Raw genomic sequence first — 25,512 nt, 5'->3', positions numbered from 1 at the left:
TAGGCTCCAACTACTTTTCTGAATATTAATCCCAGTCACCCAGTGACCAACTGTGTCAAGTTTGGGAACCCTGTCATTAACAGTGTAAGAATAGCTGCACTATTATCCCCTATTTTCCCATGTTAAAAGTTAGTTGTTTTTGGCTTGCCCACTATTTCTAACCAGACATACAGTCACTCAATGACCAAGTTTATGAGCTTTGGGGTCTTTGGCATCAATAAGTTGCCTTTTCCAACTGAAATTAAACAAATCTCATTGGCTGTTTTTGGCCTGCCCCCTTTTCAGAATTTAAACCCCAGTCTCCCAGTGACTGACTGTACCAGATTTGAGGTCTCTGCCATTAAGAGTGTATGAATGGCAGCAATGTAAATATTCCCCTTGCAAATCAATAGGTGAATTTTGATGCTGTAGGCTCCTCCTACTTTCCTGAATATTAATCCTTGTCATCCACTGACTAACTGTGTCAAGTTTGAAAACCCTGCCATGTAAAAAATGTAGTTGTTGACACCGCCCATTTTTTTCTAACCTTGACATACACAATAACAGAATGGCTGAAATCACTCTAACAAATCTGATTGACTGCTTGTGGCTCTACCCCATTCAGTGAATTTGGCCCCCAGTCACCCAATGACTGACTGTATCAGGTTTGAGGTCTCTGCCATTAACAGTGTAAGAATGGCAGCAGTTTCAATATTCCCCTTGAAAATCAATAGGTAAATTTTGCTTGGCTGTTGTAGGCTCCACCCACATTTATGAATATGAATTCCAGTCACCCAGTGCCCAACTGTGTCAAGTTTGTGAACCCTGCCATGTAAAAAATTTAGTTGTTGGCACTGCCCACTTTTTCTAACGTTGATATACAGTCACTCAATTACCAAGTTTATGAGCTTTGGGGTCCTTGATATCAATAATTTGTATATTCCCATTGAAATTAAACAAATCTGATTGGCTTTTTGTGGCTCCACCCCTTTCTGAATTTGAACCCCAGTCACCCAGTGACCGACTGTACCAGGTTTGAGGCATCTGCTATTAACAGTGTAAGAATGGTAGCAATTTGAACACTCCCTTTGAAAATCAACAGGTGAATTTTGATTGGCTGTTGTAGGCTCTACCCATTTTCCTGAATATTAATTCCAGTCACCCAGTGACCAACTGTGCAAAGTTTGAGAACCCTGCCATTAACAGTGTAAGAATGGCTGCAGTTTATATTTTCCCAGTAAAATTTGTTTTTACCTCCTCCCACTTTTTGTAACCTTGACACACAGTTACTCAATGACCAAGCTTGTGAGCTTTCAGGTTCCTGGCATCAAAAATGTGTGAATGAAGCAGTTTATCCACCAAGTAAATCTGATTGGCTGTTTTGGCTCCCCCTTTAGTGAATTTGAACCCCAGTCACCCACTGACCGACTGTCGCAAGTTTGAAGCCTTTGCCATTAGCAGTGCGAGAATGGCAGCAGTTTAAATATTCCCCTTGAAAATCAATAGGTAAATTATGATTGGCTGTTGTAGGCTTTTTCGAGTGATCGCGGCACGTACATACACCCATACATACATACATCTGATTTTATATACTGTATATAGATAGAAAGGCCTTTATTGGCTATCACAGCAATCAAACGCTTCCTATAATTGCAGACCAGCTTTTTGCATGTCTCCACTGGTATTTTTGCCCATTCATATTTAGCAATGAGCTCCAAATCTTTCAAGTTTAGGGTCTTCTTGCCATCACCCTGATCTTTAGCTCCCTCCACAGATTCTCAATAGGATTCAAGTCAGGACTCTGGCTGGGCCACTCCAAAGCATTAATGCTGTTGTCTGCTAACCATTTCTTCACCACTTTTGCTGTGTATTTTGGGTCATTGTCATGCTGATATGTCCACTGGTGTCCAAGGCTAAATTTCTTTGCAGTCTGCCTAATGTTGTCGTTGAGAATTCTCATGCATTTGCTTTTTTTTTATGGTGCCATTTACTGTGATTAGGTCGCTGGTCCATTAGCTGAAAAACACTGCTAAGCATTAGGTTCCCACCACCATGTTTGACAGTGGGGATGGTGTTCTTTGGGTTGAAGGCTTTTCCTTTATTACGCCAAACAAAGGAAACATCAATGTGACCAAACAATTCAATTTTTATTTCATCTGAACATAACACAGAGAGAAGAAAAGTCCTCTTCTTTGTCCAGATGAGCATTTACAAAGGCCAAAAAAGCTTTTGTGTGCCTTATATGTAGAAGTGGTGTCCTCCTTGGTCTGCATCCGTGGAACCCAGCAGTGTGCAGTGTCCGTTGGATTGTCTGCCTTGAGACATTGCCACCAGCAGAGCCCAGATTCACCAGGCTGGCCTTGATGGTGATCCTTGGATTCTTTTTCACCTCTCTCACTATCCTCCTGGCCAGCACAGGTCTCTTCCGACTAGTGGTGCTGGGATACCTCTTTTTAATATTCGAGTGGATCCGAATTTGAATAGTCCAAAATTCGGATAAGTCCGAAGTCACGAATTTGGACGATTCACAAATTCGATTCGAATTCTGTATTCGGACCAATTATTCGGGAAAATTCGGTAATCGAACTTAAATCACAAACTGGCCTTTAAAGGATACCACAGTTGAAAAAGAAGTTTGCAGCAGTGTGTGTGGGGTTAAAATTACATACCGTTAGCCAGTCCTGCCACCTCCGTCTGCCGCCGTTAGTCTCCTATAAGTCCCGGTGCCCGGCGACTTGATTGGCCCCCACCCAGACATACTGCGCCCTGTGTGCGCAGTATGTCCTCCCCTCTTCGCTTCTGGCTGGCGCATAGCGATCGGCTCAGAAGCATGTTTATTCCTCTGCCTCCTCTGCGCTGCGTGTGCGCTCCATTACACTTAGCGTCACATGATTAGCATGTGACGCTAAGTGTAATGGAGCGCACACGCAAAAGACGCGAGGACATACTGCGCGCAAAGGGCGCAGTATGTCCGAGTGGGGGCCAATCAAGTCGCCGGGCACCGGGACTTATAGGAGACTAACGGCGGCAGACGGAGGGGGCAGGACTGGCTAACGGTATGTAATTTTAACCCCCCCCCCCCCCCCCCCACACACACACACACACACTGCTGCAAACTTCTTTTTCAACTGTGGTATCCTTTAAATTGCTTCCAAAACGTCTTTTATAGTAAATGATGCATGAAGCACCATGTTCTTTTAAAGAAAAACAGCAATTGTTTATGTGGGGAGGTATAATAAAAAAATGGCTGTAAATTAACATCAGGAGGTTCCAGTCAGCAGTCGTGCAGCCCACATTGTGTCCAATACACAACTGGGACATCACAGTTTTCAACCCAGACATCTCAAAGAAATGAAACAGTTTTTTTTTGTCAACAATATACAGCTATTGAAGTGGCGTAATAGCTGGTGGCAGACTGGCAGCAGAAGATTTGTTCTGTGTGGACCCTGGTGGTGGAAAACACAGACTGACACAGCAGGAGGAGGAGTTATATGCAGCTATTGTAGTGGCGTAATAGCTGGTGGCAGACTGGCAGCAGAAGATTCTGTGTGGACCATGGTGGTGGGAAACACAGACTGACGCAGGAAGAGGAGGAGGTAGATGCAGCTATTTTAGTGGCGTAATAGCTTGTAGCAGACTAGAAGCAAACGATTGTCTCATGCTGCCCCTCCCCCGGCTGCCAGTGCCAGCAGACATAGTACAACTTGATGTCCAAATTTTAAAACAAACAAAAATTATGTAAAGGGGGGGGGAGGACAAGTGAAGTGGGGTACTTGTACTGTATTTTACTGTACTGTACTTTTTGCAGTGGCACTGGGTGGGTGTTGTTGACTATTGGTGGTGACTGGTGAGGTGAGGTGCTTGCCTGACAGATGAGGTCAGGTCAGGTCAGGTAGCAGAAAAAAAATAAAGTAAAATGGTTTTTTTTATGCAGACAGTAATCCCTATTCCCTAACCTACAGTAGCTAAGGCTAGCCTAGCACTAGCAGGCCTGCACACATGTTCTTACCTAGACTAGCCTGCAGCACTGACTGTCACTACAATACAATACACACACTAAGCTGACTAAAGTCAAAATACAATCTAACTACAAATCAATATAATACAGGTGTAGTAAAGGTGTTTATGAACAAAAAAGCTCTGTTTTCACAGTGAAAAGACCTTGCTAAGACACACAGCAGCACTGGAGATGCACCCAGTACCACAGAGTCACAAGCAAGGACGAGTTCCTCAACATGGCCTTATATAGCGGAGGGGCTGGCCAGGGTTCCCCTCTGTGATTGGTTGCTAGGGCCTCGACTGGGAGCCCTCTGATTGGCTCAATGAATACACTATTCGAACTAGGTATTTGGTCGAATACCTAATGCAAATTTGAGAGCACTCGAATAGTGCACTCAGCTATCCGGATTCGGTATTCGAACTCAAATACTGGAAAACCAGTTCGATTATCCAGAATCCTGATGAGCACCACTGCTTCCAACCACGTCCTCTGAGATTTTCCACAGTGTGGAACATCTTGTATTTTTTAATAATACTTTGCACTGTAGCCACGGGAACTTGAAAACATTTAGAAATGGCCCTGTAGCCCTTTCCTGACTTGTGAGCAGCCAAAATACGCAGCCGCAGGTCCTCACTGAGCTACTTTGTCTTAGCCTTGACTGTCCACAAACCAACTGCAGAGAGCTGCTGTTTTTCACCTGTTAAGTTGATTAAAACAGCTGTTCCCAATTAATCAAGGTAATTAAGATGCTTTAGAACAACTTGGACTATTTGGAATGGTTTAGAACTTTGGAATTTCCCACAGACTGGGATAGTTTGTGAAGGGTATGAATAATTTTAAACTGGACACTTTTTGCTCAAATGTAAATAAAATCTGAGAAATGTTTTTTCCCACAGTAATGCCTCTTGTACATTGTCTTATTATCTTTTGGGAGACATCTATGTCATTTCCCATAAAAAAATGACTTGCTGGTTGAATAAAAGTAACTTTAAGTCAAAATTTTCCAGGGGTATAATAATTATGGGCAGCACTGTACATGTAAATGGAAAAAGTACATGTAAGATCCGGTAACCGCTTATTGCAGCAGAACGCCGAGACCTTTGCTGAGGCGCAAGCCTGTGGGTCTCGGCTGCACTCTGGCGTCACTGGAGCGCATGGCGCTCAGCTCCCATTGGATAAACGGCAGACACCTTTCAAGTACGCGCTCCGCCATTGTAAACATTAGCCACATGGTTTCATTGCGTGTCAGCTGACCTGCTGACACACTGTCTGCTGATTGGTTGTTTTGGATTCCTTTGCTTTCTGATCGGTTAGTCCTAGTATAAATGTAAAGTGAGCGCCCTCAGTTATTGCCCATGATAGCATTTAGATTTTGGCTTGTTACTGGGTTGCACTCACACTCTGATCTGATTCTTGTTGCCGACTACTGCTGTGTATCTAGACCAAGTTTACTCTAGATTGATCTCTGTTGCCAAACTCTGCTTGTACCTGGACTCTGCTGGATCGCTGCCTGGACTGACCACGGATTGGATAACTGATTTGCATGAATGCTGCCTGCCCTGACATCTGGCTTGAACACTGACCATGATTCTAGGCCTATCTCTAAACCCGCATCCCTGCTTGCAGTCACCTGCTCTAATTTGGTCTGTTCCAACCATCAGACATCAGGTGACTACTGTATATAATTGATACTGTACTTTGCTATTGGTTCTGTTTGGGTAATCCTATTTGTCAATCTGTATGCTACATCTGCCTGCAGGGTTATTGTTAGTATTTGCTAGGCAGGAGTTTTATGCAGGTGTTACGGGCTGGGTCAGAGATTCAGTCATATGGGCATACAGTCTGACTGATAGTCATTAACCAGACAAGCCTGACAGTACAAGCACTGTTTTACTTGCAATAGACTGTTCCTGCTGTGTGATGTTTCAACATGGGATATTGGAAAGAAAGCTAATGCTTGTTGACATAGTAAAGAACAGTGTTAGCGCCACACAGCCATCACCTCTACATATTGCTTCGCATATGGTGGGGGGCGCACAGCCATCACCTCTACATATTGCTTCGCATATGGTGGGGGGCGCACAGCCATCACCTCTACATATTGCTTCGCATATGGTGGGGGGCGCACAGCCATCACCTCTACATATTGCTTCGCATATGGTGGGGGGCGCACAGCCATCACCTCTACATATTGCTTCGCATATGGTGGGGGGCGCACAGCCATCACCTCTACATATTGCTTCGCATATGGTGGGGGGCGCACAGCCATCACCTCTACATATTGCTTCGCATATGGTAGGGGGCGCACAGTCATCACTGCTACATTTAGCCCGCACAACCAATAAGTTGCAATTTACATACCTGGAGCTTTATCCAGACCCTCACAGTCTATCAGGTCCCTGTTGCATTTTACCCTCGGCTTATACTTGAGTCGATCACTTTTTCTGGTTTTTTTTAGATAAAAGTTGGGAGGGTGGTCTATACTCAGGTTGGTATATATGGCATTTGCATTTAAAAGGAACACTATGTTCTAGCAAATTTTATACATTGGATTTTTTTTTCTCTTCCCTTTCAGTGGATTACTTTGAGTTTCCTGCAGCCATGGTTCAGACTCAGAAGCCAACTGGAGAATATATAATGGATTATGATGGCAATGAAAGGTACCATGTGGATCTGGACAGTAAAAGTGTGGTTTGGACTCTTCCTGGCTTGGAGAAATACATCAGCTTTGAAGTACAAGGAGCACTTAACGATATAAATATATTAAAATACAACTTAGACCTTTTGATGAAAAGGTCAAAATACACTCCAGCTGTCAGTGGTAAGAATGTCTAGCATAAACTTGTTTTTCATATAGGTTCTTAAACATATACAGTACATGTATGTTCTTGTAACTGGGCAAGTGTTTCAAATCTTACATTAAGTAAATAAATATCTGTATTGCTATAATGTGGTATGAATATGTATAAATGACATAGACAGCAAGGTACCTTGGATAGAAAAAAAGTGTCACAGAGGTCAAAAGTGTCACTGGGCACATTCACTAAATAGAGGCAAAATTGCCCATGTTACGGTTATTTACACCAGTTAGATAGAGCACTTTGTGGAATAAGCACAAATAACATTACTTAGGTAATATGAATTACGCTTCTTGTCATACATAAAGGCTAATGAGCGTTAACGTTTTCAGTGCTCGGTCTGTGCTTTGAATTTTCATTCCCTACTAATTCAAATCTAAAGAGTTTTATTGATGAAAAAATATTTTTTTCTGTATTCTTCTCTTTTTCATTTGTTATTTTTTTTTCTTCTGTTTTTCTTTCTTTTTTTTCTGAGATGGCAGAATTGTATTCTGGCTCCTCGACTACTACTGTTCTCCACTGCACCTTTGCTGAGTTCTTCAGCTTAGTCATCCCCCGCCCCCACAGTGCTGCTTCTTACCACTACTCTACCGAGCATACTTGGCACCTTCATCCCTGCAGCGACAACACTGTGACAACCCCCCTCTGCACTGCCACTTCCCGCCAGTACTCTGCCACACTACAATACAGAGAGCCATGGCAAAGCATCTTTAAATATACCTCTAGAGCTCTCCATTGGTCTACGGTGTGTGTACCAATGGGAATCCTTTCTGAGTGATTGTAGTGTGGCAGAGTCCCAGCCAGGAGTGGCAGGCGGTGTTATTGCTGGTGCAGAACATGCTCAAAAAAGCTGTGTTGAGAAGTGGCAGAGATTGGGGGGGTGACTTATGGGGCCATTGTGTGGTGGGGAGAGGTGGGTAGCAGCAATAGTCTGGTTGGGCCTGTCTGCTGGGAGGTGATTCTGTAATCAAGAAAAAGAAAGAAGGAAGAAAGAAAAAGAGAAGAAAGAAGATGATAAATGAAAAAAGCAGAATGCAGAAAATGTTTTTTTTTTTTTTAATTAATAATGATTGCTTTTTTTAACACTTAATAGATATTCAGTTTTTTTCTCATTCTTTTCCTATTCTAATTGTCTCAACAGAAACTCTTAGCTTCATCAGCTCGCTCTTGACATTAGGAGTTTGCATCATAAATTGCATGCCTTTTTCTAGAGAACAAAAAAATGAAAAAAAAAATGTTAAGTGCACCACCATTACAGTTTTATACTGTAGAAGTTGGTATATTGCAGAGCCAGGGAGACTGATATTTTTGAAAGTCTCCCACCATCTGCACGTCAGACCGCACTAGCTTGCTTTACCAGCTTATACAGTCCTTTAATGTAGAGGAAGAATATGTATTTTAATTGGTCTGATTATTTTGGATAGAACCAGGAAAGATGCCTTGGCCAGGTTTCTCTGTCTCGGAATGCAATTCTTTAACTCAGTGTTTCTCAAACCTGTCCTCATGACTCCACAACAGTGCATGTTTTGCAGGCAACCTCACCTATGCACAGGTGGGGTAATTAGTGTCTTAGTTACATGGAATCCACCTAGCTGAGGCACTGATTACCCCACCTGTGCATCGGTGAGGTTGCCTGCAAAATATGCATCATTGGGGAGTCACAAGGACAAGTTTGAGAAACACTGCTTTAAAGGGGAACTGAAGTAAGAGGTATACGGAGGCTGCCATATTTATTTCCTTTTAATCAATACCAGTTGCCTGGCAGCCCTGCTGGTCTATTTCTCTGCAGTAGTATCTGAATAACACCAGAAACAAGCATGCAGCTAGTCTTGTCAGATCTGACTTTAAAGTCTGAAACACCTGATCTGCTGCATGCTTGTTCAGGGGCTATGGCTCATAGTATTAGAGGCAGAGGATCAGCAGGGCTGCCAGGCAACTGGTATTGCTTAAAAGGAAATAAACATGGCAGCCTCCATCAGGGTCGGACTGGGACACTGGGGGCCCACCAGAGAAATTTCAGCCTGGGGCCCACGCGCCCCATGATTTTCCCGCACACATACCCTACTCTAGTGGTCCCCATAACAGCATCACCTGGTTGCATAGTGGTCCCCCTCCCTCCCCTATACAGTCCCTTTTACTCTGTTTAGTGCTGCAGAAGATGTCAATGCTCTGTAAATACATAATCATAATAATATGTAAGGACATTAGACTATAACTATGGTAGGATTAGATTGTAAGCTCCTCTAAGGACAGTCAGTGACATGACTATGTACTCTGTAAAGTGCTGCAGAAGGTGTCACTGATATATAATTAGATAATAATAAGGTAGGACATTAGACAGCAGTGTTCTCCTCAGGCTCTTTTAGGCGGGTGCTCCATCCGGCTAGTTTTGGTGAGCACCCGGCTGTTATCAGCTCACCTCCCCCTATGCTGTAAGCAGAGTTGCGCACAGAAGCATCGGCTCTGCATTCTCTCATCTTGCCACACCCGGCTACTTTTTTCTGCCACCCGGCTGGAAATAATTTCTGGGGAGAACACTGGACAGGCTATGGTAGGGATTAGATTGTGAGCTCCTCTGAGGACAGTCAGAGGCATGACTATGTACCCTGTAAAGTGCTGCAGAAGATGTCAGTGCTACATAAATACATAATAATAATATGGTAGGACATTAGACTGACTGTGGTAGGGATTAGAGTGTGAGCTCCTCCGGGGACAGTCAGTGACATGACCATGTACCCTGTAAAGTGCTGCAGGAGATGTCAGTGCTACATAAATACATAATAATAATATGGTAGGACATTAGACTGACTGTGGTAGGGATTAGATTGTGAGCTCCTCTGAGGACAGTCAGTGACATGACTATGTACTCTGTAATGTGCTGCAGAAGATGTCACTGCTATATAAATACATAATAATATTAATAATGTGGTAAGACTTTATATTATGACTATGGTACGATCAGATTGTGAGCTCCTCTGAGGACAGTTAGTGACATGACTATGTACTCTGTAATGTGCTGCAGAAGATGTCAGTGCTACATAAATACATAATAATATGGTAGGGTATTAGACTATTATAGTAGGACTAGCTGATTGCCCGGCGTTGCCCGGGTATGTATTTGGCTGGTGTTGGCTCCGCCTACTTTTTCTAACCCTAACACATAATTACTCACTGACCAAGTTTGTGAGCTTTGCGGTCTTTGGTATCAATAATCTGCATTGAAATGAAACCAATCTGATTGGCTGTGTGTGGCTCCACCCCTTTTCTGAATTTGAACCCCAGTCACACAATAACCAACTGTACCAGGTTTGAGGCCTGTGCCATTAACAGTTCAAGAATGGTAGCAATTAAATATTCCCCTTGAAAAGCAACAGGTGAAGTTTGATTCACTTTTGTAGGCTCCACCCACTTTTCTGAATATTAATCCCAGTAACCAACTGTGCAAAGTTTAAAAACCCTGGCATTAACAGTGTAAGAATGGCTGCAGTTTACATTTTCCCAGTGAAATGTGTATTTGTCTCCACCCACTGATGACCCGGCGTTGCCCGGGTATGTATTTGACTGGTGTTGGCTCCGGCCACTTTCTAACCCTAACGCACAAACACTCAATGACCAAGTTTGTGAGCTTTGGGGTCCTTGTCATCAATAATTTGCATATTCCCATAGAAATGAAACAAATCAGATAGGCTGTTTGTGGCTCCGCCCCTCTCCAGCATTCAAACCCCAGTCACCCAATGACCAACTGTAGCAGGTTTGAGGCATCTGCTATTAACAGTGTAAAAATGGCAGCAATTTAAATATTCCACTTGAAAATCAACAGGTGAATTTTGATTGGCTATTATAGGCTCCACCCACTTCCCTGAATATTAATCTCAGTCACCCAGTGACCATCTGGGCAAAGTTTGAGAACCCTGCCATTAACAGTGTAAGAATGACTGCAGTTTATATTTTCCCAGTGAAATTTGGTTTTGGTTCCGCCCACTATTTGTAACCTAGACACACAGTCACTCAATGACCAATTTTGTGAGCTTTGGGGTCCTTGGCATCGATAATTTGTACTTTCCCATGAAATGAAACTGTTTGTGGCTCTGTCCCCTTTTCTGAATTTGAAGTGACCCAATGACCAACTGTACCAGGTTTGAGGCTTGTGCCATTAACAGTGCAAGAATTGCAGCAATTTTAATATTCTCCTTGAAAAGTGACATGTGATTTTTGATTGGCATTTTTAGGCTCCACCCACTTTTCTGAATATTAATCCCAGTCACCCAGTAACCAGCTATGCTAAGTTTGAGAACCCTGCCATTAACAGTGAAGAAGGACTGCAGTTTACAATTTCCCAGAAAAATCTGTTTTTAACTCCACCCACTTTTTGTAACCTTGACACAGTCACTACTCAATGACCAAGTTTGTGAGCTTTTGGGTTCCTGGCATCAAAATTGTGCTAATGGAAGCAGTTTATCCAGCAAAGAAATCTGGTTATTTTTGGCTCTGCCCCTTTACTGAATTTGAACCCCAAACGCTTAACAACCGACTGTAGCAGGTTTGAGGCCTCTGCTATTAACAGTGTGAGAATGGCTGCAGTTTCAATATTCCCCTTGAAAATCAATAGGTGAATTTTGATTGGCTCTTGTAGGCTCCACCTACTTTTCCGAATATTAATCCTAGTCACCCAGTGACCAACTGTGTGAAGTTTGAGGACCCGGCCATTAACAGTGTAAGAAAAGCTGCAGTTTACATTTCCCCATGTAAAAAGTTAGTTGTTTTTGGCTCCGCCCACTATTTCTAATCTTGACATACAGTCACTTAATGACCAACTTTATGAGCTTTGGGGTCTTTGGTATCAATAAGTTGCATTTTACCTTTGAAATTAAACAAATCTGATTGGCTGTTTTTGGCCCGCTCCCTTCAGAATTTAAACCCCAGTCTCCCAGTGACTGACTGTAGCAGATGTTAGGCCTCTGCCATTAAGAGTGTATGAATGGCAGCAATGTAAATATTCCCCTTGAAAATCAAAAGGTGAATTTTGATTGGCTGCTGTAGGCTCCACCCACTTTTCTGAACATTAGTCCCAGTCACCCAGTGGCCAACGGTGTCACGTTTGAGAACCCTGCCAATAACAGAATGGCTGAAATCAATCTAACAAATCTGATTGGCTGTTTGTGGCTCCACCCCTTTAGTGAATTTGGACCCCAGTCACCCAATGACTGACTGTATCAGGTTTGAGGCCTCTGCCACTAACAGTGTAAGAATGATAGCAATGTGAATATTTCCCTTGAAAATCAATAGGTACATTTTGATTGGCTGTTGTAGGCTCCACCCACATTTCTGAATATTCATCCCAGTCACCCAGTGGCCAATTGTGTAACGTATGAGAACCCTGCAATGTAAAAAATGAAGTTGTTGGCACCGCCCACTTTTTCTAACCTTGACATACAGTCACTCAATTATCAAGTTTATCAGCTTTGGGATCCTTGGTATCAATACTTTGTATATTCCCATTGAAAAATAAACAAATCTGGCTGTTTGTGGCTCTGCCCCCTTCCTGAATTTGGGCCCCAGTCACCCAGTGACCAACTGTACCAGGTTTGAGGCATCTGCTATTAACAGTATAAGAGAATGGTAGCAGATGAAATATTCCCTTTGAAAATCAAATGGGGAATTTTTATTGGCTGTTGTAGGCTCCACCCACCTTCCAAAATCTTAATCTGTCACCCAATGACCAACTGTGCAAAGTTTGAGAACCCTGCCATTAACGGTGTAAGAATGGCTGCAGTTTATATTTTCCCAGTAAAAGTTGTTTTGGCTCCGCCCACTTTTTGTAACCTCAACACACAGTCACTCAATGACCAAGTTTGTGAGCTGTCAGGTTCCTGGCATCAAAAATGTGTGAATGGAAGCAGTTTATCCACCAAGGAAATCTGATTGGCTGTATGTGGCCCCGCCCCTTTAGTGAATTTGGACCCCAGTCACCCAATGACTGACTGTAGCAAGTTTGAAGCCTCTGCCATTAAAAGTGTAAGAATAGCAGCAGTTTAAATATTCCCCTTGAAAATCAATAGGTGAATTTTGATTGGCTGTTGTAGGCGCCACCCATTTTCTTGAATCTTAATCGCATTCACCCAGTGACCAAGTGTGGCAAGTTTGAGAACTCTGTGATTAACAGTCTAAGAATGGCTGCAGTTTAAATTTTCCCATTTAAAATGAACGGCCGAAATTTGATTGGCTGCTTTATGCTCCACCCCCTTTTCCTGGATTTGTAACCTCAGTCACCAAGTGACCACCTGTGCCATGTGTGGGGACTCTGGCTTGATTACTGTGAGAATGGCAGCCTTTTACATTTTTTCCATTGACTTGAATGGGTGGAATCTGATTTGCTGTTTGTAGCTCCGCCCAGGTGTGCAGGGGGGCTGCGAGACCCCCAGAACATATCATCCCAGGTAGTAAGGGATCTGTGTACCAAGTTTCGTTCAAATCGGTCAAGCCGTTTTCGCGTGATCGCGGCACATACACACACACATACACACACACATACATACACACATCCGATTTTATATATATAGATAAGAGTGTGAGCTCCTTTGAGGACAGTCAATGTAATCTGTAAAGTGCTGCAGAAGACGTTCTGTTCAGGCAAAGCCAGAGTTCACAAAGAAACATTTAAATATCAGTTAGACTCTTCACTGAGGTTAAAAGCAGCATCTGAGCAGCTAAAAAAAATGAGCTCTACTTAGCCCCTGGCAGCCACTATGTCGCTCGCTGCAGTTCCGGTGTCCTGGGATACGCTCTGTTTCAGAAGCCGACCTCGCCAGGTCGGCCTCTACTGCGCCTGCGCAGAACAATCCAGACCATGTGAGCATGACTGACAGCAGCACTCGCACAGGCGCAGTAGGGGCCGATCTGGCGAGGTTGGCATCTGAAATGGAGCGGATCCCGAGACACTGGAATTGCGGCGAAGGACACATAGGCTGTCAGGGGAAGCCCGGGGTAAGTAGAGTTCCTTTTTTTTAGCTGCTTGGATGTTTCCTTTAAAGGAGTCATCGGGCACAGTAAATGACAGCCCATTTATTTATCTGGGGCTTCCTCCAGCCCCTTGCACCTGACTGTCCCACGCTGACAGCTCCATTCTCTGCCACTGGCCCGGGGTCCCCGCACGGTGCAGAGGCCGAGCCAGAGGTCGTCCTTACTGCACCTGCATGAAGTGCCGCTGTGAATCAAGCCCACGTTGTCCGCTGCGGACAACGTGGGCTTGATTCACAGCGGCACTTCATGCAGGTGCAGTAAGGACGACCTCTGGCTCGGCCTCTGCACCGTGCGGGGACCCCGGGCCGGTGGCAGAGAATGGAGCTGTCAGCGTGGGACAGTCAGTTTACTTTGCCTGATGACTCCTTTAAGCATACATGTGGACCAAAACAGTTCTGCCAATACATCACACAGAACTCACCAGCCTTCTCTTGTCTGTATACAGTGGCCTAGTTGTAATGCAAACTATCTGCATAGATGATCTCTGCTCTTTTCTCTGCATTCTCTTCCTGCTTGGTCTTCTCTGCTGTCTACAAGTTCATCTTTCCTCTGTCATTCTTTTACCAGCTTAGTTATTGTTTATATTTTCTGTCCTTCTTTATCTGTCTCCTCCTGTATACATGTGTAATAGCTGTGCACTCTCTCTCTGCAATGCTTCAGTTCCGTACACTTTTCCCTCTTCCATTGTCACTGCCCGTTTTTATCTTATCTGCCTCTGCTCTGTCTTGGATATTCCCTCCTTCTCTCCAGGCAGATCACTGTTATCTCCCTCACGATCTCCTTCTTCACAGCCCAGCCAGCATCAGCTCCTGTGTTGTTTCTGATTACGCTGCCTGTGGATTTGCGCTGCCCCGCATGCGCAGTATGAAATTGTGCGGCCACAGTTCCTATTTTATTATGCTGCTGGGGGTAAAATAATAAATATCTCCGCTCCCACACCTCTTACACTCCCCAAATTTTCAGGGTAGGGATGGGACCCCCCGAACTACCTCTATGCCAAATTGCAGCCCCCGAGACCCACTGGCTCCCGAGATAGGTTTCTCTAATCTATCTCCTGAACCAGCGGGGCTCGGGGGCTGCAATTTGGCATAGAGGTCGTTCGGGGAATCCTCTCCCTACCCTGAAAATTTGGTGAGTATATGATGTGTGGAAGTGGAGATATTTATTATTTTACCCCCAGCAGCATAATTCACTTCACACTGAGCATGCATGCTACTCAGTGTGGACGGGAGCTTCTGGGCAGCGCAATCAGACATTACACCGGCCAGCCAGCTCTCTCGCATCTCTTTGAAAATCCCCGCGCTGCAGCTGAGAGCCAGGCATCTGTGTGCTTGTGAGTCATGTGACTGTCACATGACTCACTGCTTCCCTGGAGCCATCCAGTACTCGTCTACTCATATTCCTGTGCCAGCAGCATTTTTCATGATGCGACTGCTGGCCAGGCGAAGTTCCTCCTTAGCCTCCACTAAGCCGCTGCTGGCTTAGACACAGGGAGTGCAGAGAGGAGAGGGGCCCACAACGTCATGTGACAGGTGACGTCATAGTGTTTATAAAAGGCCTACCGATCATTACATCCAGAGGCGTCTGAGCCATTAGGCAGCTATAAATTCTTGCCTAGGGCGACAGGAGGAGGGAAGGGCGCTTCTGCACTGAGTAGTGAGAGAAGAAATGCCTCTCAGATCACTCAGGTATCAGGTTACACAGCAGCAGCAACAGCAGCAGCTCCTGACTGGACTCATAACTAATTCACTGACTGATTCATTCATTTCCTTCAGCTCAATGATTCAAAGAACCACGGCAATGAATGAGTCAGTGAGAGAAGGCACTCATCCTAGTCAGGGATCCAAGTATAGCATCAGCTCCTGAGTCCTGAGATTCATTCAGTCCCTCTCTCTCTGCTACTGGTAACTGCGTGGATGTAGAGACTGTGTAGCAGCCAGGCATTGACTGCCCCCAGGCCGTCTTTCATTCAGTGATTTAGGGTTGGTCCTGTGTCTGCTGTATTCAGGTTTGTTGTTGTAAGGCATGTAAAACACTTGGCTAGCTGATAAAAGTGCAATTAGAGGGCAGGCAAGCTGGTAAATATACACAGCATGATGCAGAGCTTGCCTGGAGGGTCCGTGGGAAAAAATCTGTCTGGTCTCTCCCCATTTTTAAAATGACTGCATGCGCAGATAAGATGTTAAACAGGTTGAAAAGTTTTGACAGTCCCTAGACTCCAGGAGGGCTGCTTTCTGACGTGTGTGGGAGACTGGCAGGGACAGCAGTCCTATTACCAGCAACTAGTCTCTGTGTAATGTGGGACTGCAATACAGATAAGCTCTCTGCTCCATCTCAGGCTATTCTCAGTCTCACTCCACTCCTCCTATCTCTGGGCTAGTGCACGACAAAATCGCAATAGCAGTCAATAGCAATTCGCGAATGCGACTTTGTGAAGCGATTTTTGAAAGAATCGCCCCAATAAATGCTACCTGCAGCATGTTTGCGATTTTAAAAAATCACAACACTGCTGTGGGAACACCCTCATAGGGTAACATTAGCCCAGCGCTTTTCAAATCACTGTAAATTTGAAAAGCGCTCTGAAGCACTCTTGGTGTGCACCAGCCTCCTTCATTCACCTTTGTTTCCCTCTTTCCCTAGTGCTGAGTGTCTGTGTCTTCTTGTCATACAGGAAAGCTAAATAAAAGTGCAATCCTGGTGAGGCAAATATCTTCTTCCCTCTCTTTCAGCTTTTCTCTCCTCATTATTTCTCTGCATAAGGGATCAGACACACTATAAGGTAGTGAAAACCGGGATTAGTAGAGATGGTGGTGAAGGGGAGGACATAGGTAGGTGTATGTGTGTGTGTGTGGGGGGGGGGGGGAGGGGGGCCATGGGGGGATTGGCCTTGAGGGAATTACAGTGGCCATACTTCTGTTGACTACTTCTGAATCGGATACAAAATTTTGGGTGGAAATTGGTTGAATGTATCAATCTGAGATGTTGGGAAATCTTGGGCCAATGTGGTTGTGAGGTGCGATAATCACGGCGTGCGATAACCACGAATTATAGACAAGACGGAAACCCCGGGCGTTGTCCCTCAAAATGCATTGTGCCCCCCTGATGCCTGTACTTTACCTGTCACACTGTTCACAGAGTGTCATTGCTGTATTTCCGCATTGGTGCTCCACGTGATTACTGACATATACGACATGGGGTGAGTGTGTAACATAATTTGGGCTGAGGCTGCCATGATAACGGGCCTCTAGTCTGTGTTTCCCCCCAGGCCAGAAGGTCCCAGTCCTCCCCTGGTAGCAGCATAGTGTGTGTGTATAGTGTAGTGTGTGTGTGTATAGTGTAGTGTGTGTGTGTATAGTGTATGTCTACTGTGTGCTGTGTATAGTATGCTCTGTGTGGGTGTATAGTGTAGTGCGTGTGTGTGTGTATAGTGTGTATAGTGTGTGTACTGTGCGTGTCTAAAGTGTGTGTGTGTGTACTGTGTATAGTGTGTATGTTGTGTGCGGTGTGTGTGTACTGTGTGTGGTGTGTGTGAGTGCATGCCACAATAAGTATATTTTATGGTGAAACGCTCAGCTGCATTACAACTATTTTCTGGTGAACCCATGCCACAATAACTGTATCTTCTGATGAAACGCTGCTGCATTATGATTTTCGGGGGTCTTGGGAGTGGGGTTCACCACAGGAGTGGTGTTCACCACAAGGGGTGGGGGGTATGGGACTGGGGGCAATCCCTGGAGGTGAGAGGTCCAGGGCTTGCCCACACTTCCCTCTGGGTATCGCATGGTGGTTTGGAGGCCCCAGCTAGTGAGAGAGACCTGGGGCCCCCGGCTGTCGTGCGCACCAGTGTTTGTGATTTTAAATTTCTTTTTTGCAGCTTCCAGGACGCGGCTGACAGGTGAGTGGTTAGGGAGGGGGCCGTGTGGGAGATGTGCCTACACGGGGCGTCCCTGTAAATGATGCAATTCACAATTGCGTCCAACCGAAGCCTCCCACCTGAATGCTAATTTATGTAATTCCTGCTAGATTTGGTACAGCAGGCAAAGGGTGTATGACAATACACCTGATTGGCTGACTGGCGTCTGCTGGCCAGATAGAGGCAGGACATTGCTCTAGCTGGAAGTTAGCAATTGTGTTAGTTAGTTTTTGCCCATTGTAAAATCTTTTAAATCCCTGATTTACATTCTAACATTTATTACATGGTGACATTTTTACTGTTGGCAGGTAATGTAGCTGCTCCTTGTTTTTTTGGCAGTTGGAAACAGCTGTAAACAGCTATTTACTATCTATCGTCCCCGCGGGCGCTTCTTATCTCCTGCTCGTTTTCTTCTATTGTCCTGCCCGCGGTATTGAGCGGGGAATCGATCTGGCAGGTGATCGGGCACGTCGGATTTTATCATCGGCCGCCATCAGCGGCTCGATTATGTGGGAATAAACGTACCGTGTATTCACAGCATTAGACAGTAACTGACTATGATAGGGGTTAGATTGTGAGCTTTTCTGAGGGACAGTTAATTACATGATTTTTTTTTTGTTTGTTTGTTTGTTTTTTTACCAAAGTATCACTAGCTACATGATTCCCCACTCCCCGCTCCCTCCCTCCCACCCTTCCGATCACCGCCGGCGATCATGCCCATCAGGAAATCCCGTTCTGAACGGGTTTTCCTTTAGGACTTCCCCCATCGCCATGGCGATGAACGGAGTGACGTCATCGATGTTGTGACATCACAGGGAGTCCCGATCCACCCCATAGCAAGGGGTCTGCAGGGGGGCCCTCTTTCGCGGCGGGTAGTGGTGGATCGTCGGCGAGTGGCAGCGATCGAAACAAACACGCAGCTAGCAAAGTTCTAGCTGCGTGTTTGAAAAAAAAATTGTGCAAATCGGCCCACTAGGGCCGAAGCGGTGCACAGTGGCGTTACTGGACGAGCTCAGTTAAAAGGAACCTGAAGTGTGCGAACTATGGATGCTACCATACTGATTTCCTTTTAAACAATACCAGTTGCCTAACAGTCCTGCTGATCTTTCTGGTCAGTAGAGTTTAACCACTTTACCCCCGCGCGTACGTATTTCTCCGCCCCTTTTTCCATCCTTTAAAAACCAGGGACGGAGAAACACGTACTTTCCGCGTTCCCGACGCTGCCCGCGCTCCCGCTCGTAAACACGCCGCCCGCCGCTAGTAAAACCGCTGCCGCCCGCTCGCCCAGAGATCAATGAACGGGAAAATCCATTCCCGTTCGTTGATCTAAGCCCCGCAATGATCAGCTGCTCTCCTATGGGCAGCGCGATCATTGTGAGAAAAAACTCACGTGTCCATGCTCATTATACTTCCTCCAAGCTTCCGGAAGGAAGCTTGGAGGTCGCATTAAAACAAAAAGTTACTGTGGCCATCTTGTGGCCAAATAGTAAACTACACCCTACACATTTTTCACATACAAATAAATGACTTTTACACATAAAATTAACTCATTACCTCCCACACTCCCCATTTTTTTTTTTTGTAATTAAAAAAAAATTAAAAAATGTACAATTAAAAAAAATACATAAATAGTTACCTTAGGGACTGAACTTTTTAAATATTTATGTCAAGAGGGTATAACACTGTTACTTTATAAACTATGGGCTTGTAATTAGGGATGGACGCAAAACTGAAAAAAATGCACCTTTATTTCCAAATAAAATATTGGCGCCAAACATTGTGATAGGGACATAATTTAAATGGTTTTATAACCGGGACAAAAGGGCAAATACGTTTCATGGGTTTTAATTACAGTAGCATGCATTATTTAAAAACTATAATGGCCGAAAACTGAAAAATAATTATTTTTTTCCCCACATTTTTCCTATTTTCCCATTAAAACACATTTAAAAAAAAATAATTCTTGGCATAATGTCCCACCTAAAGAAAGCCTAATTGGTGGCGAAAAAAACAAGATATAGTTCATTTTATTGCGATAAGTAATAATAAAGTTATAGACGAATGAATGGAAGGAGCGCTGAAAGGTGAAAATTGCTCTGGTGCTCAGGGGGTAAAACCCCTCAGTGGTGAAGTGGTTAAATCACACACCTGAAACAAGCATGCAACTAATATTCTCAGATTTGTCATAGACTGGTGGATCAACCTGCCCAACTATCATGCAAGTTGGAACGTGTATGCAAGTCTTTTGAACGCAGACTTGTTCAATTTGTCATTTAGCTTGCGTGCATAGTATTTACAGTAAGTGTAAGAGAGTGGTTGTTTAGTTGGTTGGCATGTCTGTACATACTTGTCGTGTAAACACAATTGATCATGTTGTACGGTTGGTTGTGCATCATGTTGGACGTGTGTATGAGCCTTTAGAAATCTTCCGCTTTGCAGTGTCTAAGTTGTTAAGCTCAGACAACCACATCGGATGATAAGTGCTGCAGGAGTAATGCCATACTAATTTACATATAAGGAGAATCTTCTGTTAGAATACTGCACCAAACGCGTCTGGCCTTATAGGTAACCAGGACAAAACTGAGGCCTTAGCACTAAACTTCACCCCTAAATTAGAACTCCAGATCAAAGCAAATTTTCAATTTATATGGAAAAGCAGCAAATTAAAATAGCTAGGAATTCAGATCACGAATTCAATAAATACCTTAGGCCCGGTTCACATTAGCGGTGGCCGTCCGGAATCGCCGTGCCGGAGCCGGACCGCTTGCAGAACGGACGGAACGGACGCACGGCAATAGCACTGAAAGCCTATGCGTCCGTTCACATGCGTCCGTTCTGCCGGACCGGAGCCGGACCGGATCCGGACCGGATCCGGACTCCGGCGTCCGTTCCAACATGCGCTATTTTTTGGTCCGGCTCCTCCGGCAGCCGTATCCGGGGCGGAGCCGGACTGCACCATCCGGCCAATACAAAGTAATGAGAACCGGAGAGCGCACAACACACTGGCTACAAAAACCGGACGTTCTACCCCACTTCCTATGCATTTTGGATGGGGACCACATGGAGTTCACAGAGTGGGGCAGCAGCGATTTCATGCTGGAGCTCTAGGCAGCAACATGTCTGATATAAGTCTGATAACGAGGAGGCGAACAACAGAGAATTCCCAGGTATACGAAAAATGCCTGGATCCATGGTCCCAACTGCAGTCTCTGTATCCACGGATGGTCTCCACACGTCCACCTGTCTCCAACAATGACCCCAGACCCTTCTGCTGACCTCCCAGACCCCAGGTATTTACAGGTTGTTATCTCCTTAAGAAACCGGATCCGGACCGCAACCGTGTTCACACCGCACGGAAACCGGATGCAAACGGACCGGATCCGGACCGGATCCGGATAGGAACCGTACGGATCAGGTCCGGTCCGGATACGGTGCGGTCCGGACATCCGGTGCGGTTTTGACAAAACCGCAAGTGTGAACGGGGCCTTATATGACCAAAACTACACACCTTTAATGAAGAAATTAAGAGCCAAACTCTCATCTTGGGGAAATTTGCATTTATCCTGGCTAGGCAGGATAACCTCCATCAAAATGATAATCTTACCTAAAATGCTCTATTTATTTAGATCCCTACCAATCGAAATCCCTTCCTCCCACCTACAGAAACTGCAATCAGATATATCGAGATTCATTTGGAATAAAAGGAAACCACGCATTGCATCGTCAATTATGCACAAACATAAATTGGAGGGGGGGCTGGGAGTACCCCATTTACAAAAATTCCTAAGGGCGGCTAGGATCTCCCAATTACTAAGTGCGACCTTTAAAGACCACTCCTCACAATGGAGAGAAATAGAGAATACATTTATAACCCCCTTTAGATTACAAGATGTAGTCTGGTTTAAAGAGATACCAAAATCCATTCTGCACTCTACCAACCCAATCATACTCTATGCATTTAAACTTTGGAACATGCTACGCTTCAAGTTCAAGCTTGTTTCAGTTAACTCTCCCTTAGCTCCTATAACTAGAAACCCAGACTTTAACCCAGGTATAGACCCAAGGTACTACTCCTGGTGGACGGAGAATAAATTTGACAGCTTCCTTGATATCCAACAAAGAGGCAGTGGCACTATACAGTCTACAATAAATCCCCCACCTTCTGAAGTATTCCGCTCCATCCAACTGCAACACTATTTATCACAGCACTGGAAAAATAACCTCATCCCACCAATGACCACACTAGAAAGACTTTTCATAAAGGAAGGAGGGATATCCAAATCAATATCTATAATCTACAAATTGCTTTCATTCCCTCTCACTTCAGAGAAAAAAAGCTATCAATTAAAGTGGGCTAGAGATCTAAAGTCTGAAATTTCAGACATCCAGTGGGCATCAATATGGAAAAATACAGCCAAGTGCTCAAGCAACACAGCAATGACGGAAACTTCTCTTAAGCTTATCTTTCGCACTTATTTAACCCCAGTTAGAATAAGCAAATACAAAAAAACTATTGTCCAGTAATTGCTTTAGAGGTTGCATGAGCACAGGGGACTATATACACATATGGTGGCATTGCCCCATAGCACAGTCACTATGGAGTAAAACCTTCAATTTAACCTCTGCGCTTTGGAATAAGACTATTCCCTTAGATCCAATATATGCCCTTCTCAATCTTAACACAATAAATCTTCCCAAATGGGAAAAATCACTCTTTACAAAGATTTTAGTGGCCACCAGATCACATATTGCCCAATCCTGGCTCTCAGCGGAACTCATGGGAGAAGGTGGTACAAAAAATCAACCAGATATGCTTAAATGAATACATTATGGCCCTAACAAAGGGGGATACTTTTGCATTTCTCTCCACTTGGGAGGACTGGTTAGTCTCTCCCTATGGAAAACACATACAAACTATAATAGTTGGATATGAGTAAGAGCACTCAGACACAGACAAAGCCAGACAACCCTTGAAGTGCTTACAAATAAAAGAGAGTATAAGTACTCACCCCCGATTCCACTAGATAACAATAGGACATATATATAACACCAGCAAACTCCCTCCCATTACACTTCGTTCTTATTGTAAATATTATGAAGTTATTAGTACTAATCTAGCTTAATTTCATAGGCTATTTCTACATACTTCTGCATACAGTGAAGTTCACTATATGTAGCAAATTGTTAATTATATCCTAGGGGAAGAAACTTGGATTTCCCTGAGTGTATAATGTTATGATCTCTGATATTTGTGCAGAACATGTTAATGTTGACATTGATTGCTATGTTTGTAAGGATTTAATGCAGTCAATAAACTTCTTTGAAAGTAAAAAAAGAATACTGCACCAAACATCCAGTATGATGTCAGAACAGCTATAATTAGTGTTACTGCACCCTAGTTGAATTACTATGCATACTGTTAATTACAGGCTGCATACAAGATAACTTTGTTTTATTCTTTTCAGTTCCACCCATAGGAAAAGTGTATGAAAAGCATCCAATTGTGTTGGGAGAACCAAATGTGCTTATCTGCGCTGTAAGTAACATCTTCCCTCCTGTGATGAACATGACCTGGCTGAAGAATGGAGAGAAGGTTGATGTTGGAGTTTCTGAAACTACTTTCCTGCCATCCCAGGATCACTCCTTCCGCAAGTTCCTCTATCTGGCCTTCATTCCAACCAGTGATGACATTTATAGTTGCCAGGTGGAGCACTGGGGCCTGGAAAAACCTTCAAGGATTTTATGGGGTAAGTATGAGGTTACTAGTTCTCTAGAAAAATACAGTATTGAACATAAGATAAAGACAACATGTATTGCAGATATATCTAAATGATTGTTGCAAGGCCTGGCAGCGCATGCCTGCTGACTTAAAAAGGGCAAAGTTAGTAGTAGTAGTAGTAGTAGTAGTAGTAGTAGTAGTAGTAGTAGTAGTAGTAGTAGTACCAAAACCAATGTTCTTATGTGTGGATATGGTACACATGCTGTCAGAGCCGGATTAAGGCTAAATGGGGCCCTAAGCAAAGTAACTGATTTGGGCCCCCCCCCCCCCCATCATGTCGTAATAGAATCAGAAGATGCAGCTGCACAGCAACATGCCGCACACACCGGGGCAGCCGAACTACTGGTTGCTATGGGCAACACCCCGCTTTCCTCTGTGGGTGCACAATGCAGGGAATAGCAGCGGCAAAATGCAGAGTGAGAGATGAATGGCTGGGACATTTGCACTCAGGGGCTGGGGCACCCCTGTGAAGAGGGCACCAGATATCACAGCAGCAGCACTTTCCCCCTGCATCTCCAGCCTGGCAATAGCAGAAAGCTCTGGACACCGCCAAACCAGAAGCCGTTCCCCAGACAGAATTACCTGCACCACCGAACAACCGATTTCCTCCCAAACTAGACAGCCACCATGCAGCCTCCATCCCAGTGAATACGATAGTCCAGCAGAGAAGGCAGCCGCAGAGGGGGAGAATGACAGCACCAGATGACTCACATTCACCTATTGTGATCCAAGCAATAGAGGTCCCATCAGACTCCTATAGAGTGCCACTGCTCTGTTACTACTACTATTACTACTTCCTACTTCCTGTCTGATCTGAGAATCAGGAAGTTCAGAGTGAGCGGCTGCACTGTAGAATAGACAGATGGGTTTCAGATAACGGGATCTCTATCGCTTGGATCATGGATAGGTGAGTGAGCATTTGCCATCTGCTGCTATCATTCTTGCTGCAGTTGTGGTTCTCTGTGGGAAGGGAGGGAGGAGTGGGCTGCGGCAGAGCGCACAGTAGCAGGAGGGGGACCTAGGAGGAGAGCCTGGCCCTAAAGACAATCAGCAGTGCATAGCATCATTTGACAAGACAAATAACATTTATATTGCGCTTTTCTCCTGGCGGACTCAAAGCGGCAGAGCTGCAGCCACTAGGATGCGCCCTATAGGCAGTAGCAGTGTTAGAGATACTAGCCTAAGGTCTCCTACTGAATAGGTGCTGGCTTACTGAACAGGCAGAGCCGAGATTCGAACCCTGGTCTCCTGTGTCAGAGGCAGAGCCCTTAAAGGGAATCCGAGCAGTGCCTGTGGGTATGCCTTTGAGCATACCCACAACTAATTAATTACATCCTCACACCTACCAGCATGATGTTTGTAATTATATCCCCCTGGGTTCCTTATATTTCATTGCATTGTGCTGAATCGAGCTGCCGACTTTGGAGAAAAGTCGTCCTGTGTAATACAATGTAACTATGGAAAGATGCATATCATTTAAAGCTCTCTTTCTCCTCTTTCCAATGATAGATAAACTGCCACCCTACGCCTTTTAGTTTTCACTATTTTTGTGATCGAAATTGCCGTGGCCGTGATTTCGATCTAAAAAATAGCGAAAACTAAAAGACATAGGGCGTCGGTTTATATAACATTGGAAAGAGGAGAAAGAGAGCTTTAAAATGATATGCATCTTTCAATAGTTGCTGCACTGCTCAGAGTCCCTTTAACCATTATACCATCCAGCCACCGCTGACAGGATGGCGAGGGCTGGTTTATGTGCTGATGGGGCCCCTTTGACTCTGAATGGGGGGCCCCAAGCGACTGCTTTTGTTGCCTGGTCGGTAATCCGGCCCTGCATGCTGTGGTTCTATAGTCCCCTTTTATACGTTGTGTTAACGTATTTTACTGCAAGAGGCCTCTAAGTCCGTAAGTATTTGGATAGAGTCAATTTTTTCTACTTTGTGTTCTTTACTTTACCACAATG

General features: G+C 44.6%; 1 protein-coding gene across 1 annotated transcript in view; it reads left to right on the top strand.

The window, feature by feature from the left end:
* Positions 1-25,512, top strand: part of LOC137528709 (H-2 class II histocompatibility antigen, A-R alpha chain-like) — a 61,584-nt gene that overhangs the window by 23,150 nt on the left and 12,922 nt on the right. Inside the window, exons 2-3 of the mRNA XM_068250203.1 lie at positions 6,555-6,800; positions 23,236-23,517. Coding sequence (XP_068106304.1) covers positions 6,555-6,800; positions 23,236-23,517 — 528 coding nt within the window. The remainder of the gene's footprint in view (positions 1-6,554; positions 6,801-23,235; positions 23,518-25,512) is intronic.

This window comes from Hyperolius riggenbachi, chromosome 8, assembly GCF_040937935.1.
Source record: "Hyperolius riggenbachi isolate aHypRig1 chromosome 8, aHypRig1.pri, whole genome shotgun sequence".
Taxonomy (NCBI): Eukaryota; Metazoa; Chordata; class Amphibia; order Anura; family Hyperoliidae; genus Hyperolius; species Hyperolius riggenbachi.
This window is presented reverse-complemented; position numbering and strand designations above follow the sequence as displayed.